At 47.5% G+C, this 17,464-nt stretch overlaps 1 protein-coding gene across 3 annotated transcripts in view; it reads left to right on the top strand.

The window, feature by feature from the left end:
* Positions 1 to 17,464, top strand: part of gry (trafficking protein particle complex subunit 11 gry) — a 175,429-nt gene that overhangs the window by 88,768 nt on the left and 69,197 nt on the right. For all 3 annotated transcript variants that reach the window (XM_089564051.1, XM_089564050.1, XM_089564049.1), the window contains exons 13-17: positions 3,197 to 3,251; positions 6,239 to 6,384; positions 10,954 to 11,015; positions 12,369 to 12,501; positions 15,027 to 15,099. In XM_089564051.1, the coding sequence (XP_089420177.1) occupies positions 3,197 to 3,251; positions 6,239 to 6,384; positions 10,954 to 11,015; positions 12,369 to 12,501; positions 15,027 to 15,099 (469 nt within the window). The remainder of the gene's footprint in view (positions 1 to 3,196; positions 3,252 to 6,238; positions 6,385 to 10,953; positions 11,016 to 12,368; positions 12,502 to 15,026; positions 15,100 to 17,464) is intronic.

A 17,464-nucleotide genomic window follows, 5' to 3' on the forward strand; every position in this document is an offset into this window, starting at 1 on the left:
ATCGGCTCAAAACGAGCACTTCTGCAAAGGATTAAAATATTAAATATTTCGGCGATCTCTTTGGGCATTCAGGACTCACAGCATACAAAGAATTTCAATTCAGTCTAAGAGCACTTGCTGCTGGGTTTTGGTTCATAATTAAATAGTTATTAGGCGCAAAAAACAGACGAGACACATAGGTAGGTGACAGGACGAAGCGCAGGACTGGCGCTTTGTCCTGTCACCTACCTATGTGTCTGGTCTGTTTTTTGCGCCTAGAAACTATTTAGTTATGAATTTCAATTCAATTCAATTTATTCTCCAGTTATACACTGGAACGTTCTCCGGGCTAAAAGGACCGACTGAGCCTTGACTGAGTCCCGGAGACGTTTACAGAGTACTGACAGGAGGTAGGTATATACAGAGAAATGCTATGCAGTACAAATTTAAACAGAGTTTAAACAGAGTGTGTACATATAAAAAGTAAATACGTATATACCGTATTTACTCGCATAATAGGCGCACTTTTTTCCAGAAAATCCGGCTCAAAGTTCGGGGTGCGCCTATTACGCGGGGTAAAATTTCCTGAAATTTTTCGACTCGCAAAATTGAACATACCGCATAAACGCACTCGTGTACGGGCCGCACCCCGATTTTCCCCGAAGAAAATATTAAAAAAAAAACGTGCAAGGGCCGCACCAAAACTTTCCACGACCCACGCGGGAATAACCTTTGAAATGCACGCGTCGAGGCCTCCGCGATCAGCTCCGGCTGCGCGCAACGGGCGCTTGATCGCGGAGGCGACACACGCGCAAAGGAGCTTCCAGACGCCGCCCACGAAGGGCGCCCGAGGCCAAGCTTATCATCATCATCAATGTTTTCTTCCGCCGCGAGCGTTCACTATCTAATCGCCATCAGCATTACCAGCTCCAGGTTTTTTTTTGTTGTTGTTGCTATCAAGTGCCGGGATCTGCGGTAGCGCGTAGTCCATCGAGGTTTGTGGCTTTGCCGTCGAGCGTTGCTGTTTTAGCTCGACGGGCAAGCACCTTAATAGCTACACGGCTGGGAGTTTGCTCTCGAACACGGCAAGCGTGCGGCAGGTCGGAAACTCGACGTGGCCGAGAAGTGTGGCAGTTGCGTCTGTGGCGTGCCTAAATTTTCGTACGTGACTCCAGGCGCCGAGGTTTTCGCGGGCCTAAGTCGGGAACGTTTCGGGCTGGAGATGAAACTTTCCAAACAGACGTTTAAAGTGAGCATCCCTGAAAACTGAGTGCGGCTGTTCTACGTGATGTTGTACGTGCTGTGGGTCCGCAGCAGCTGCGACGGCAGCAGCACTAGTGTGGACCAGTAGTCAGTTCAGCAAAAACTTTGTTAAAATAAAGATTGGGGGTGGGGGGCGGCGAGGCGTCGGCCTGCAATCGTGTAAACACAGTATTGATCACAGTGCCAAGTTCGGGGGGCGCCTATTATGCGCGGAAATAAAAAAATCTGATTTTTCGCGACCAAACTAGGGGTGCGCCTATTATGCGAGTGCGCCTATTATGCGAGTAAATACGGTACAAACTACACAAAAGAGGACACATATGCAAAGTTATAAACCAAAAAAAAAATGTGAGGCAGAAGGCAATCACAGTTTACTGAATTATTTGAGTAGCTTTTCGCACGAAAATTTATTCATATCTTTATGGTGATTTAATATAACAGGTAGATCATGCTTTATGGACTGCAATTTATAATTGGTGCGAAAATGAGAAATGAGCGAAGGGTCGATGTTAAGGGTAGCAACATTGGGTTCATGGCGAGTGAATGAAGACACACATTTAAAAAATGATTGGAACTCTTTTGTGGAAAAGAGAAATGACTCTAAGATGCAATACTCATAAAAGTGATGAATTCGGATAATATTTGTCGTGTCCGGTCGCTGTGTTGAATGCAGCGAAAGACGCACACGGTACTTTTAGACTTCGTTTATTTAAAGCCGAAGAGGGTGCGACCAGCGTCGACCGAGGCAGGAGCCGAACTGGCCGCCCGAAGAAAGGAGGGAGTGGAGAAGCGTCCACGGCAGGGAGTGGCTTCCCAGAACAGGAGGAGGGGGCGGGGGCGCACCGTGGGGGGGCATCTGGTGACAGCGTGCGACGAGGGGCAACTGTCGTGGTCGTTAGGAGGAGGATTGAGTGGTCGTTAGGAGGGGAATGCGAGTGGTCGTTAGGAGGGGGCGCACACACACAAAAGCAATACGGGGACACAACAATATTGTAGTCAGCAAAACTATCGGTGGTGGTCGAGCCAGGATCAGTACTTGCTATCTGGAGCATAATTTCCTTTTGAAGGACACTGATTTTGTTTATGTTGGTTTGTGTTGTGGTGGCCCAAACTAGGTTGCAGTAGTTTATTTGAGAGAAAAGTAAGGCATAATATACTTGAAGCCTAGCTTTTACAGGCAGTGACATTCGGCAGCGGGATAGTGCGCCAGCAACGACAGTTTTTTACAGATGTGACCGATATGACTGTTCCAGCTCAAATCGCTGTGAAACGTTACGCCTAGAATTCTATGTCGTTTGACAACACGTTTTGTCGGGCTAGTTGGCTAAGCATCTTGAATAAACAGCGCGAACGAAGACGAGCACAAAAGACAAGAAAATGTCTTGTCTTTTGTGCTCGTCTTCGTTCGCGCTGTTTATTCAAGTCGTTTGACAAGTTCAGTAGGTTGGCCTAAATATCGTAGTGTACTGTTCGTCTTAAAAACCTTATTGTGGGCGTGAAATGTCGCTTTGGTTTTGCTAGCATTGAGTTTAAGAAAATTAGACTGTGACTACCTGCACAGTTTACTGGGTATTTCATTACATTTTACGACTAGTGCTCAGTGCTTTGTGTATGTCGGAGGGCCCCTTTAATGAGCGAGCATTTGTTACTATATCTGTGGGCTCAGTTGTGTTGATCAAGTTCAGTCTAGCGAAATGCTTTGAGCGAATTGGCGTTCGAGAGTGGCCAGTTCCCATCTTTTCAGGGTGTGGTAGGCAAGAGCGGCGTCACCACGTACGGAATGGCCATTGCAGGCACCTGATGTGCCGTCCTGGCTGCTCTGTGCGAACAGCATGCAGTGAATTGGGTGCAGGAGGAGGAGTGTGGCCCCATCCCGAGGGATGTGTTCCGTGTGGGTGTTTGCATGGCAGAAGTAGGCTTGTGCGGGCACTGAGGCATCTGCTTCCCTCCGCAGTGGTGCAGATTGCCGAGGAGTACTACTCCAGCAGGGACTACGACAAGGCCCTCAGGTGAGGAGACACCAGGGATGGGTCGCTTCCCATCGGGTTCAGGGAGTAGACGTGTCTCGTGTGTGTCCCACGCAGGGTGTGCTTGTGTTTTTCCATGCCTGCCTTAAACAAGTACAGCACATGCAATGCTTTGAGGGACTCAAGGAGGTTTTGGCCCTGCTATATTTTTTATCAGCTTATTTCACAGCACATCCCTTGTGGTTGATGAAGTAAGGTTCCACAAATATCACTTGCACAGCACCACCTATACTTGGACCTTCCGTCTTCTCTGTGCACTGGAACCACTGTAGTTCAGAAATCCTGGGTATAGTTTGGTTAAATCGAGTTGTTTCAGGTTCCGGGTTTCATTGAAAAAGAAGTGCAGGTATGGAGTGCATAAATTAATGCAGAAGGAGGTCCCAGATTAGAAACTGTCATGGGGACCCCCTGCTATTAATTGTCTGTGCGGAGCAGATAAAAGTATGCCATATAAAAACTGCATAGGCGGTAAACAGGGGTAGCTGGAATTAATGAACACAGCAAAAATTTGGTTACGCATATCAGATTTTACGCATTTAGAAACACTGGGACGAAAAGAACGTAATGCTATATAAAAACACTCAACCAATAATGGCATTGCACAGTAAATACACGGTTCATTGGCATGGTCATCATCATCAGCCTCACTATGCCCACTGCAGGGCAAAGGCCTCTCCCATGTCTCTCCAATTAACCCTGTTCCTTTGCCAGTTGCGGCCACCGTATCCCCGCACACTTCTTAATACACTCTAATTAGTGCACGTATACCAGATGGAGCTTTTTTTTTTGCGAATAGATTTAATGTAGAGGTTAAATTTTAGATGTGAACCAAGTGTCATACCAGGGAATGTTACAGAAGGGAGAATGATACGGTACACGTCAGGAACGGTGAGAAGTTGATTGTGTTGTGAATGAAATATTATATTAGCTTCGTTTTAAGTCAGTCAGTTGCTTCAGCACCAGTCCACTACATTGTCAGTGTTAGGTCACCTCGAGGGGAAAATGTGGCAGTGTCATCAGTATACAGAATGCATATGGTGTTGCCAAGGCATTTACGCAGATCATTAATGTAAATTAACAATACAAGGAGGCTGAGAACAGATCTCTGCAGAACTCCTTGATTAATTAGAGGTATTAGATATTTGGACGATCTGAGTTCTGTCAGCGAGGCTATTACGTAGTGAAGCTAGATTGGGGCCAAAAATCCCAGTGATTCAAATTTTCCAAGAAGTATAGAATGATATATTGTGTCATATGATTTTTCGTAAAATCAGTGAACACAGCTGCTACCCAAAGTCTGTTATCAATCAAGTGTTTAATTGTGTTAGTAAATTCTATCATTGCAAGCTCAGTGGAATAGTTTGGGCACAGTCCGAACTGATGAAGTATCATCAGAAGGCTTAATTTTAGAAGGTAGTGCGTTAGACGATTAGTGATGAGTTTTTCAATTACTTTCCTGAAAAATGGGAGAATAGTTATCAGACAATAATTAGCCAAACTGTGTTTATCACCTCATTTGTGTACGGGAGTAACTTTGCCGTTTTTAAATTTATCCGGAAAGTCTGCAGTCTTAGATATTTTATTCATAAGATCAGTAAGAATGGGTGACAGTTCATGCACAACGATTTTAATTTCAGATGGAAGGATGGAATCTGAGCCATACACGGTGTCTTTTAATAAAAGCTGGTTATTACGTTGATAACTTATTCTGGTGATGTTGGATACAAATAAAAAGAGTAAGGACAACGAGCAGGCTCCAAAAATTCAGCTCTAGGTGTACTGTGTAAAAAATGAGTGAAATGCATTCTTAATATCTGTGGAGTGAGTTGAACTTCACGCATCGTCATTAATGTGTGTAATACTAGAGTCCCTAATTAACGGCCAATTCGCCTGTGTGTTATTTTCATCTTTAGTTATGTCCTTAGGCTGAGAGTATGTGTGCTTACTTGTCAGGTGCCTCCAAAGCTCTGGTGGCATGCAGGTGTGCAGGGGGAGCCCCCCTTCTGGTGTCGCATTCAGCAGGAGAGGAAGCAGTGCTGTGGCAGAGTGGACAATTGCAGAACATTCCCAGAAACATTTGGCGAAAATAACTGTTTCCAGGCAGCTAATGATAAAAATAATAATGACACCCATCATAGTGATGCCCCCCCCCCCCCCCAAGTGTTGGAGATTGCTGGTCATAACTCATACTTGGCAGAGGGAGCAATGGAACATGTGGCCATGACAAGTGTGGCTTGGGATTGGCTAAGGGGGCCTCTTAAGCCTATCTTTTTTTGAAATTTGCCAGTCTTATTCTGCTTCTTGCACTGATTTCAAATGTCTGAATTTTTTGTTGGGGCAGTTAGTTAGAAAAGTAAGCGAAATTAATGGTTCATAATTTGTAGAAATAATGAAAAAAATAACTGCACTATGGAAATGACACTGACATATGTCTAGATAGTAGACAGCATAGGGAATACTGTGTTAGAGTATATTTTTTTATGTAACATATATTAGTGATGCTATAGCAATGGAAACGTCGCTGTTCTAAATGTGGATCTGTCACTCACGCTGTGTGCTTTGCAATCTTAGCTGCATGCCACAATAAAAATTTTGATTCTACCTGCCTTTAGGGCGGAGATATTGCTGCTGCAGATTAGCAAGAAGTAAAAAGTGGGCATTTTGAGAAAATGATTTTGCACAGAATTCGGCTCACAGTGATGTTATTATAAACTGATCCAGCAGCCAAAGTACTGATGATGCACGAGATGGGAAACCCGGTGAATTAAAGGAGTATTAGCTGTAGTGAAAATGTGATTTTCAAAATATAGATTTTTTTTTTTTGCCTCGAAGAGCCGTGTCCTCCCTTGAACGAATCAAGCGTCGCAGCTGTTCTGCTAACTACTAGGCTAGGTCGTGTCTTGTGCCCTGGCAGCCAACAAAGCCTTGCCCTTGAGCAGTGAGACACCCTGATGTGGATGTGGTTGCAGCATCCTGACGCATGTGCTGTGGGACTACCGGTCGGAGCGGTGGCGGCCCCTGGTGTCCAACATCCTGACCACGGCGCTCAAGTGCGCCTACCTGTCGGCCAGCGTGCCCGCCTTCCTCCTGCTGGGCCTGGAGTTCATCTCCAGCTGTATCCCTCAGGGGCTTTTCTCACACTTGGCAGCGCGAAAAGACGAGGAGACACACGCGCAGACCATCAACTGAATTTTTATTCACGAAAAGGAAGCTTTAAAGGCGTCAGAAAATACAAAATCGAAACACGACAACCACTTCCATGCGTGCAAAGGAATCCTATGACATATCATTCCTGCGTGAAATAAGAACACAACAACAGGATAACAAATGCAATCACATCAGGCCAACCCCCTGTACTGTCTACTCACACTCCTGCGCAGAAAAGGAACCTCCTTTTCCTGTAGGCTGACCGACGGTGATGCGGTACATTCGTCTCCTTCTTTTTTGATCAAGTAAGCTTCTATCATCTCCCGGCAAACCTGAACAAGATACTTGTCCTATCTAGGTGAGGAAAGCAGTCCTTGCAACACCTGCAATGCAATGAGAGGGACACAGCACCTTCCAATGATCTGCGGTGTTCCGCTAAACGCTCATTGATACACCGACCGGTCTGGCCGATGTAATTCCTACCACAGGAAAGCGGAACGCGATATACAACACCTGTGTCACGATCTGCGAGCCTATTTCTGTCGGCTATCGTCGGCTCCCGCGGACACCACCATACTCAAGCTTTTTGCGCACAGCACTGCACACACCAGCGAGCTTATTCTTCGCAGTGTAAACAACGTTCACCCCATACCTCGCCCCCACTTTCTTTAGGCAATGTGAAATGCCGTGAACGTGGGGAATTCCTTTCATTCGTTTTTTCCGCTGCATCCCCTCTCACGATGACCCCGGGCCTACCTGTCCTGGCCAAGATCCTTTCCGTGACTCTAGCCAGAGTCTGACCAGGAAAACCTGCTTCCTTAAGCTGGCGTATTTGTGCCAGGAGGAAGCTTGTTTCAGCCTTGTGGCAGCAAGATTTTGAGAAGGAGGCTTTTAGGCAAGAACTAGCAATGCCGGCCTTTACCAATTTCGAATGACCAGATTCATGGTTGAAAAACAGCGCACAAAAGACTAGAGCGCACAAAATGGCCAGAACTGTGATTGAGGAGGGGCTTTTCCGTCCTTGGGCGATACTCCCAGCACACCCCACTCGCATGGCAACCAATCCTCAGGTCTAGGAACTGGATGGAGCCCGACTGCGGTAGTTCAAATGTGAACTTCAGACCGTCCCTCCTTTCCTTGAATATCTTGACGACATCCGGGATTACCCCTGGGGGAGCTATCTTTTAGGAGGATCAAAAAATCAACATACCGGGAGACTCTTTCAGCAAGGTCAGCAAGGTCTTCAGCTAGTTTAACGTCCATTCTGCTTAGGAATATGTTGCTCAAAGCAGGTGCGACACGGGATCCAATGCAGACGCCAGACGTCCGGACGTACACTTTCCTGCCCCACCCGACGAAGGTCGAGTCGAGGTAAAACGATAGGAGCTCCAGGAAACTTCCTACTGAAATACCACATTCCGCCGTAAACACAACCTCGTCATTATCCTCGATGATGCAATCCTTCACATGCTTCATAAGCTGAGCAAGAGGTAAAGAGTAAAATAAATCTTCAACGTCTGTGCTGAAGGCGAAATGCCCCTTTTCCTCCACCTGTGATGAGAACTTCGCCACACCCGTAGAGTTCCGCACCAGAAATGGGTCGGACAACCGAGATGACGCTATACAAATGCGGAAACAGCATGCTGCCAGCTGTCCCATCTCCGAAACAATCGCCCTGAAGGGAGTGTCTGGCTTATGGGTCTTGGCTGTGAAAAACAAGTCCAGAACGGAACCCTTGCTATTGCTGACCGTGGCGCCCAGTCGATCCAGATTCATCTGAGGACCTTGGCCTGTTTTTTGACGGAAGCAGGCCTCAGAGCCACTTCTGTGGAGTTCCTTGCAATTGCCTGTCCTGGCTTCCTGCTGAAAACTCCTTCTGGCGCTAGGACAAAGAATCCCTCCTTTCAGCAGGAGAGGCAATTGCAAGGGACTCCAGAGAAGTGGCTCTGAGGCCTGCCTCCGTCAAAAAACAGGCCAAGGTCCTCAGATGAATGTGGATCGACTGGGTGCCACGGTCAGCAACCCTCATTGGACGCAGTCATGCATACTAATTTTGCGCATGTGCCCAGGGCCAATTGAGAAAGGCAGGCAATTTGCACTGTTGGCTCAGTCCAGGACTTGCCCCAGACGCTGCCCCCCACCTGACAGGAGGGGGGCCTCTGGGAACCCTGCTCAGCTGGAGCACCACACGCTCATCACATGTCTGTGCAATGATGAAGCCCCCCTCACGACTGGTGTCACTGTCTGGGAGCTGTGGTAGTCCCCACAGTGGGCAGCACGCAGAGTGAACAACACTTGTTGTTGGGCTAGTTGGTAATACATACTTCTGAAAGAACCAGCGCACAAAACACAACGGACAAGAAAAAGGCGAAATCCGTATCAATTTCATCTTCACGAGGTCTGGCGTTTTTTTTTTCCTTGTTTTTTCCTTGTTTTTTTTTTCCTCTCTTGCTTTTCTTGCCTCCATTGAAACTCCTCACCTTCACATGTTATATCAGTTAAGATCTTTGGTTTGCTTGTGCCACTTGTCTCTTCATGACCTTGTAGATTCCACTTGTGTGGCACGCCGCCCCCCCTGACAAGGCTGTATATATACGTTGCATCTGTACTTCCGAAATAAAGTTTTAAGTTCAGCGCTCCTGTCCGTCGTGTTCCGCCTTTTTCTTGTCCGTTGTGTTTTGTGCGCTGGTTCCTTCAGAAGTGCGCAGAGTGAAGCACCGATGGATTGCCAGGCTGCTGTTACCATTGCCCACTCCTTCAAGGGATACAGCTGTTCTTGACAGTTTTTGGACAATTCAGACATGCACAGGCATGTCGATGATGTCTTGGTTATTCTAAAGGAAATTTCCAAGCATGAGCTAGGCGCTGCAGTCGTGAGGGCTATGTCCGTGTTCACAAACAACAGCCAGCGTTTCAGTTTCACCAAACAGGTCCCAGTGAGTGGGGACTCCAGCTCTTGGATATTAGGCGGCAGCTTCCTGTAAGACGCCTGTGCTGGATGTATAATCCACATTCAAAGAAAGGATTGCACTGCCATTTGGCAGTGCTTATTCAAAGCTCATGAAGTGAGCGATTTTTTTCAATTCCTTGCAGGTGGCTTCTAAAAAATCTTGCCCCACATGCTCTCACCAAGTTTTAGCACTCAAGTTCAGCGGCTAAAAGAAGGATACCCACCGTGTATGATTTCTTCTGTGTGCAAAACCTTGCTGCAGAAATTTAAGAAATGTCCTCTTATCAGAGATGCAGTTTCGCCCGACTGTGTGGCTGTAATACCGTGCATCCACAAGGTGTTGCCGACATTAAGAGATTAGCTAGGAGACGTAACGCTCTGGTCGCGTTCCCAGCCCCTTGCAAGCTAAACTGTAGAGGCCCGTGTGCTGTGCGATGTCAGTGCACGTTGAAGAACCCTAGCCACTACGGCGTCCCTCATAGCCCGAGTCGCTTTGGGACGCTGAACCCCATAAATCAGATCAAATCTTTCTCAACTTTGTGCCATCAACAACTGAGAAAAACAACCGGCTTGTTCAATGAAACACCAAAAGAAGTTCACCCAGTGTAGGACTCGTGTGTTGTTTACCAGACTGCTCCAAGCTGTGGGCTCTTTTACACGGGACAGACAGGTCGTCATTCCAGTGGCCGCAGTAGCAAACAGTGCCTATGCAAGAGTGAAGGCTGCTTCCTAGTTGGCCACTGCAAAGTGTGTCCTCCTGCCCTCGAAAAACTACTCTGTGGAGCAGTGGAAAGGGCAGGATTGAGAGGGAGATTGTGGAGGCCTTGAACAGATGCATTAGCTTAGGAGGTCTCTTTTCTAGAAGGATTTTTGTAGGTCTTGGGTGGTTCTGGCACTTTCGTTCTTCCTTTTGGCGTTCAGATGCAATGTTTTTTTTGATGATGTGGCATTGTTCGTGTGGATTTCTTCTCATTTTTAGGCCTCTGATGCGACTTAAGTCTTTACAATTCTTTTTCCACTATTCTCCACATTTCTTGTTGGTCATCTGATATCACTCCTTAGGTGGTTTCTGTTTTTGTTTACCGTTGTTAAAGGTTTTGCCTTAATCACAATTTTCAATTTTTATGTCTGTGATGCAGACTGTGGTTTCAACACTTCATTTCTCACCTTTTTCCATGTTCCTTGTTGGTCATCTGAAATCAGTCCTCACATGGTTTTTTTTTTTTTTTGTTCAGTGGTGTTTCTTTTCTTACTTGTGAACGTTTCTATTTTACCCAAGAGAATAAAGCATCAACTAGCCCTGCCAAAAGTTTTACAGGGGCTAAGTGAGCCAGTGTAAGATGGCAGTTCGGATTAACCAGTAACATTTATGGTGCAAATTATGGACCACAGAAATTGTACGAACTGTCCATGATTTTTAATTGACTGAGTTGAGTAATCAGGGGTTTATGGGAGATTTTGTTCAAGGGAGAAATGATGTAGAGTACATGTTTCTGCCAAGCCCTCTCGGCACTGCATCGGGAAGGGCAGAACAGCGTGGCTGGTGTGAGCCAAGTGGGAGCTGGTGTTGCCTTGACACTGTGCCAGGGATCCAGGGGACGCAAGAGGAGAAGAGCTCCATCCAGACCAGCGTCTTCAATGTCATTGAGGTGCGTGGGGGGGCCAAGCATTTCTAGCCGTCCTTTGTCTGGTACTGCATCCTCCCCTGTTAGCACATTACTGTGTGTCGCTAAGTTGCCGCCGGCCATCCGACATGAAGGAGGCGCCCTTTGTGGGTAGCGCAGGCCGCGCCCATTCGCATGCAGGTTTAAAGGAAAATTTGCACTGATGCTTGCTGGCCAGGTGAGTGTAGAAGGTGGCCCATTGCTCCTTCCTGGTTGGGCTCATACGCGATGTGCCTTCAGCAGAGACCCCTGAGGTGTCCAGACAGCTGAAGATGTCGTGTGATGCAGGCAGATGGCGAGCAGTACCTCTCTGGTGCAACTCCACACTAGTGTGTTGCTGTCATGTCAATGCAAGATCACTTCTGCTGGGATATAAGCAACATACACCGCACTGTGATGCGGCAACAGTTTCTTTGAGATGTCCAAATACTGAATGTGTCTTTGGTTGTTCCCAGCTCACACTACACTGTGACCTGGAGCACATAGTTTGGTAATGTTTTGGACTGCCTTTTTGGTGCCACCTTTTTTTTTTCCGAGTGCTGGCCTGTGTGTAGTTGTGGCTGAATCATGTCTTAGGTGGGCAAAGAAGGAGCGCTGCAGTGGAAGGCTGACATTGCACAACAAACTGACGTTTGGCTTCCACTAAAACACGGCTGCCACGCCTGAGACGGAGTGCGTGTCGCTTGCCCAGACACCACTGTTCTGCCGCCCCTGTTGTCCTCCTTCCAGTGGGGGGCTTCTCTTGTTGCTAGGAATAATGGAGCAGCAGGCATGCGCTGCTTCAGGCATTGCAGTCCCTGGTGCTCGACCTGGGCTTCCTTTGGTCACGTGCTGGGACCTGTGTCGGGGTGGAACTGTGTCATGCAGTCAGTGACACGCCACTGTATGCGCTATGGGCTGCAGTTGGGCACAAAATGAGTGAGGTTGGCCATACCTCTTGGCAACAAATGGCCTCTGGAACTGCATTCCTGGACATGCCTTGGGAGTGGCACCCATATGGACACTGCATGGAGCGCTTTGTCTACCATGTCCGTCTGGAGTTAATTTGCGTGTACACAACCCACTGTAGTGACTCGGTGGTTGGGCTGGTGAGCCCCAGAATGTGGGTTCAATCCAGCCATGCCAGTCGGGAAGTTTGATGGAGACAAAATGCCCAACGTGTTGTGCAATGCGAGGCGGTAGAAATGAATCCTCCACTGCGGCGTCCCTCGTAGCCCACATGCCAGGTAAACCACATATGCCCATGGGAGAGGCCTGTGCCCTGCGGGGGCCCTAGTCAGATGGTGGTGATGACCCGAAAGTATCTTGGTGAGTGCCCCCTCCTCCTCCTCCGTGCAGGGCAGCCTGCCTGTGGCCTTCCCCGGCATGCCCCCGTCCAGCCTGGCCATTGCCGACAGTGCCTGGGGCCAGAGGGCGCCACTGCCCAGGGAGCCCCTGCACAATCTGGACATGGACCACATCATCCAGGCCAGTGGGTGCACCCCATTCCATTACAGCGGCCTCACTAGTGTGCAGACTGTGACCCCACATATAGGTTGGCTCCAATTATAAGTCAGCTGCCACCACCCCCCCATGTTTGGAAGGTCATTTTTCAGAAAAAAAAATGTGGGCTTATAACCGACAGTAAAGCTTGTGATGTGAAGACTGTGAAGGAGACTGGAAGTGGATGTTGGCATAGGGGATGTGCACGCTCGGCAAACTGTTTTGACATCAGCACAGTCTGCATGCTGGTGGTGGTGCATTTCATTTTTTCACCAGAAAAAAATGCAGTGTTGGTGTTGTTGTGGGGAACAGATGATGGGCCACCTGGGTGACAGGTCCCACAACCTGGGGCAGACTGTGGCAGCTGAATTAATGACCGGCCGCTCAGCCACCTGGGCCGCACAGTGCCCACCGCTGGCAGCACCTGCCACCGCAGGACTCCCAGGGATCTGTGCGAATGTACAGGATGGACAAGTATCTTCTGCCTGCGTGGGAATGGACCCACTATGCTATCGCATCATACCGTTCAGGGAGTGTCTGCTCCAATTTTTTTTTTTTCAGCCTTTGGTAGCTTACAGAATCTCCATTTCTCTGTGAATGCATCCTCTTTGTCTGCACTCACTGTAAACTGCCATGATACACTGTGCTACATTGCTGGCATGCTTCAAGAGCTGAAATGAGAGCAGGCAACAATTTAGCAGTTACTATGTATGGCTCTTTTTTTGTGCCTCACATCACCTAAAAACTAGGTGCATATATGTTGCATTTTAAAACGTCAAGATGAAGTTTAGGTATAAACTATTCGCTGGTTGGAGGTGAACGTCATGGAGTGATCCATGTACTCTGATGTCCCATGCATCACTTTGAGTGAGGAAGCATGCAAGCAAAAATTTGGTCCCCCTAGTTGTTCGAGAGTAGTGTGGTGTGCTGCCTGGTGAGGCAGTGTTCAGTGGATGCTGCTCCCCAGGGGAAGGACAGGTGTTGTGCAGCAATGGCTCAGGCAGCTGCCACCACCAGTGTGTATGCCAGTGTTGACGGTGGCCTTGCATGCATGCTTACCAGGGGCAGATGATGAGGCCCCTCTGGATGGGCTCACTGGCTGTGAGCCCAGGTTAACTTACTACCCTGGTGTATGCTGCACTGGGAACCTGTGCACACTCTGTAACCTTGGTGTTCCCCCACCGAGTGCAAAGCCACAGGCTCAGTTCTCGTTTGCATGCGGGCCCATTTCAGTGGAGGCAAAATGCGTGCAGTAAAGGATGTTAGGAGGTCACAACAATTCCTCATTACCCTCGGTGTTCATTTGAGAGGGGATCACGTGTTGTGGAGTGGCCCGAGTAGTGCTGAAAGAAATGCTTCAAATATTGATGATCTGTTCAGCACGAAAAAGGGTTTTGAAAAAGAGAAATAGGTTAATGTTGTTGCCCTTTATCATTTTTCAGGCTGCCACAGTGGTTATGGTGCTCGACTGCTCACCCTGGTTTGATCCGTTTTGGAACTGCTAGGGACCCATGCACTGTGCGGCAGTGCACATTAAAGAACGTCAGGCGGTCGAAATTATCCCTCCACTACAGCATCCCTTGTAGCCTGAGTTGCTTTGGGATGTTAATTTGCACAAACCTTAATTTCTTTTTCTTTTTTTTTTTCAAACAGCGTATAATGTTTGAAACCAAAATAAACAGACTGGTTGTGATGTTGTAGTGTCATGCAATTTGTGCACTTTTTTTTTCTCTTTTAATTAAGGTTTCAAAAAGTGGGGGAGTGCAAAGTATACGGAATTTTGCAGACACGCCCTAAAATAACATGTGCTGCCACCTGTATGTCCAGAAAGGGTGCAGGATCCTGACCCCGCTTGTGCAGCTCTGAGCATCACAATTGCAAGGGGAGATAAACCCTTGCATGCGGCAGACCAGATGTGGAAACAATTTCGAATTCTGGGGCGCTGCACCGGAAGTTTGCTCTTGCTACTGTTCGTCCGGGAAGGCGGGCGTTTCAAACAAGGGATCAAATAGAAAAATGTGCATTTTCGCATTGGCAGTGTTCTCTGTTTTCGGCTCTAATCACATGATATTTGGCCCACTTGCAGAATTTCCGATGAGGTCCGAGTGTCCAAACCTCATTGGTGCTTGTTTTACTTTGGTTTGGATCTCTGCCGTTTCCCCTCCATCTTGAAGTGATGGTTGGGGTTGAACCCGTGTCTTTGAGGTCAGCAGCTGAGCGCCATAACCACTGAGCCACCGTGGTGGCCAAATTCTATCGGTCCACTCTTTAAACGATGGAGAACAAGCCAGGAGGACGCCCTCATACTGTTTTCCTGGCACTCTAAATCTTTGCCCGAATATTGTCGTTTTGCCACGGTCAGATTTATGAAAGTTGGTGCAGTATTCGATTGCTGCGGAAAATTCGGATGCGCTCAAGTATTCTTTTCCTTGACCCATGGAGCATATCTGATGGGTGTGTGAAATTTCCACCATTTTTCTCACCCTGTTGCTTTCTCTCTCTCTCCCCCCTCAGTCGAGTGCAAGGTCCAGTTTGGCCACTCTGCCTTCTATGCCGACCAGCGTGTCTGCCTCAAGGTCTTCCTCAGGTGATGGGATTTTCATGACTCTGCCCAGTGCCCAGCAATGGGGCCAGTTTTACGGAGTCAGTTAGGCATCTGGGCCATTGAAGGCAGTGAGCTGCAGCTCCAGGGGCTCTGGATCACGCTCCGCTGTGTAAAGATGCAAGTTTGCTTCCACATCACTCACGGTCAGATGGGGTGTGCAGTGTCACTGCTTCATCACTGGAACGCCAGCCTGCGCAGGAAAGTTGAAGTCGTAGCAAAGGGCCTCACGGGGTCTAAATCGGCCTGTGATGTTGCAGCTGTCATTGAGCTGTTGAAAACAAATTTGAAGCAGCATGAGAGAAGAAATTGAATTTAAATTGCTTGGCAGGTGTAGGCAAATACCTCGAGTAGTTGCTCCATGTATACTGATATATAATGCATCATTGGCAAAATTTGTTGTCTGTCCTCTTTTGGTGACACCTTTGTGGAAATGAGGAAGAAGAAAGGGGCATGTGATGGACAGGCAAGATAGTCGGTGGCCACTCTATTGTCAGTCATCAGCACAGCACGCTGCCTGCTTGAGAAGCCACCAGCTCAGACTCACAGGCAGGCCAGGCTTCGGGGCTGCTAGGATGATGAAGTGGGTTTCAGTGAGCAAAGTGGGAGTTGCCACATGGCGCAGGGTCGTTACTAAGGTGGAGGGATCTTTGCCCTGCAGTGTAAGGCTGTTGGGTGGTGGGACTTACGATTGGGGCAGAAAGTTGTGGGAGACCGTGGCGTGGGGCACTCATTCGACCGGAGTGATTTCCGTCTTGCCAGTTGACCAGGCTGGTGCAAATATTTGACAGTTTTGAATATTCACTGGAGTGTTCACGATTCAAAATCCCCCAGTGTTCACCTCAAGCCTCTGGAACAGCTGCTTCTTTGTGTGTGGAACATTTCTCCTGCGAGGTGGCATCCTCCGCAATGATGAAGTTGCATTTTTCTCCCATTGGCATCAGAGGGTGCCTGTGTGTTGTGGCTGCCAACAAAGTGGGCCCAGATGGGAGGGGCAACCTGGATGCAGTGTCCATCTGGATTCTCCTCCTCACGGCGAGTGGGAAGGTGGGATCCGTGCAGTGGAATTGGTGCTTGGGAGAAATTCCCTCTCCTGCAGATAATTTGAGCAGAGGTTGTAGGGCAGCTGCTGGAGGCCAGTGGTGATCGGGGGCCTCACCATCTTCGAGGCTGGTGTGACGCACGCTCTGGGGGAAGTAAAGTGGACCACCAGTGTGAGTGAGCAGAAGAAATTCTACACGTTTATCTAGTATTTATTTGCAAATACCACTGTCTCACACGAGAGACATAGCAGGAGTGGGTGAAATTTTTAGTACAAACCAAATAACATGTAAATAACAACAGAATACTCAAAACAGATGGTTAGGCAACTTCACAGCAGACTGTCCAATTGGCAGTGATCTTAGGGAACTCTACAAGCTTTTCCGAATTTCATCTATTAGTGAAAAAATAAAACAGTCTGTATGTGGCTCGGAAGCGGCATTGTTTAGTGCTTCACGTCCTTCCCCCTGCTTCAGAGAGTGCAGTGATGAAAGTGTGGGCATGGGATGCAGCTATCATCATCATCATCATCATCATGGCAACCATTGATGAATCGTATTGCTTTTTGTAACTGAATCCAAATGAACAGTGTGATGCACGCACTGAAGGGGACCCAGCAATTGAAGCATACTCCGGTATCAGCTGAATTAGTGATTTTTAAGCTGTTTACATTTTTTTTTTTTTTCATTTTTAAAGTGGATATAATGTAGCCAATTGTTTGAGCACAAAGGTGATTAATGCCTTTTAAGCTATGTGATGAAATGCCACCCAGGTATTGGAACTCGCTGGCATGGGCCAAGCAGTTAACGTTATTACTACAGCAGAAATGTTGCGGCTTCTTTCTGTCACTGAAAGTCATCATCATTAAATTAATTTTAATTTGCCACACATGCCTGATTTACAGAATGATGAAATGACTTTTAGTTCCTGTTGACCATGAGTGTTTGTAACGGAGAAATTCTCTTTGATGGAACCAGTTTGCATATAAATTAAGAATTTTTTTTTATTTATTTCCTTGTGGAGTTCTATGCATCATGGTAAGGGCAGGCATTGCAAATAGACACCACAAGTAGGCTGTCGCCGCATATCCATTGATGGCCTGAATTTCGGATGGCCATTTTCGCAAATGGCCAACATATGTAGTATGTGAGCATAGCTTCAGTGAGTGCGATTATGCTTCAGTGCTCTCTTCTTCTTTTTTTTATTTTATGTGATGGCTTTGCATGGTAAAAAAATGTATCATTTTGAAAATGCCTATTGTGCAATCCACCCTCTTTCTTGTGTATTCAAAATATTTGCTTATAAGTTA

The sequence above is a fragment of the Amblyomma mixtum genome, chromosome 10 (assembly GCF_055824585.1).
Source record: "Amblyomma mixtum isolate Tamu chromosome 10, ASM5582458v1, whole genome shotgun sequence".
NCBI lineage: Eukaryota > Metazoa > Arthropoda > Arachnida > Ixodida > Ixodidae > Amblyomma > Amblyomma mixtum.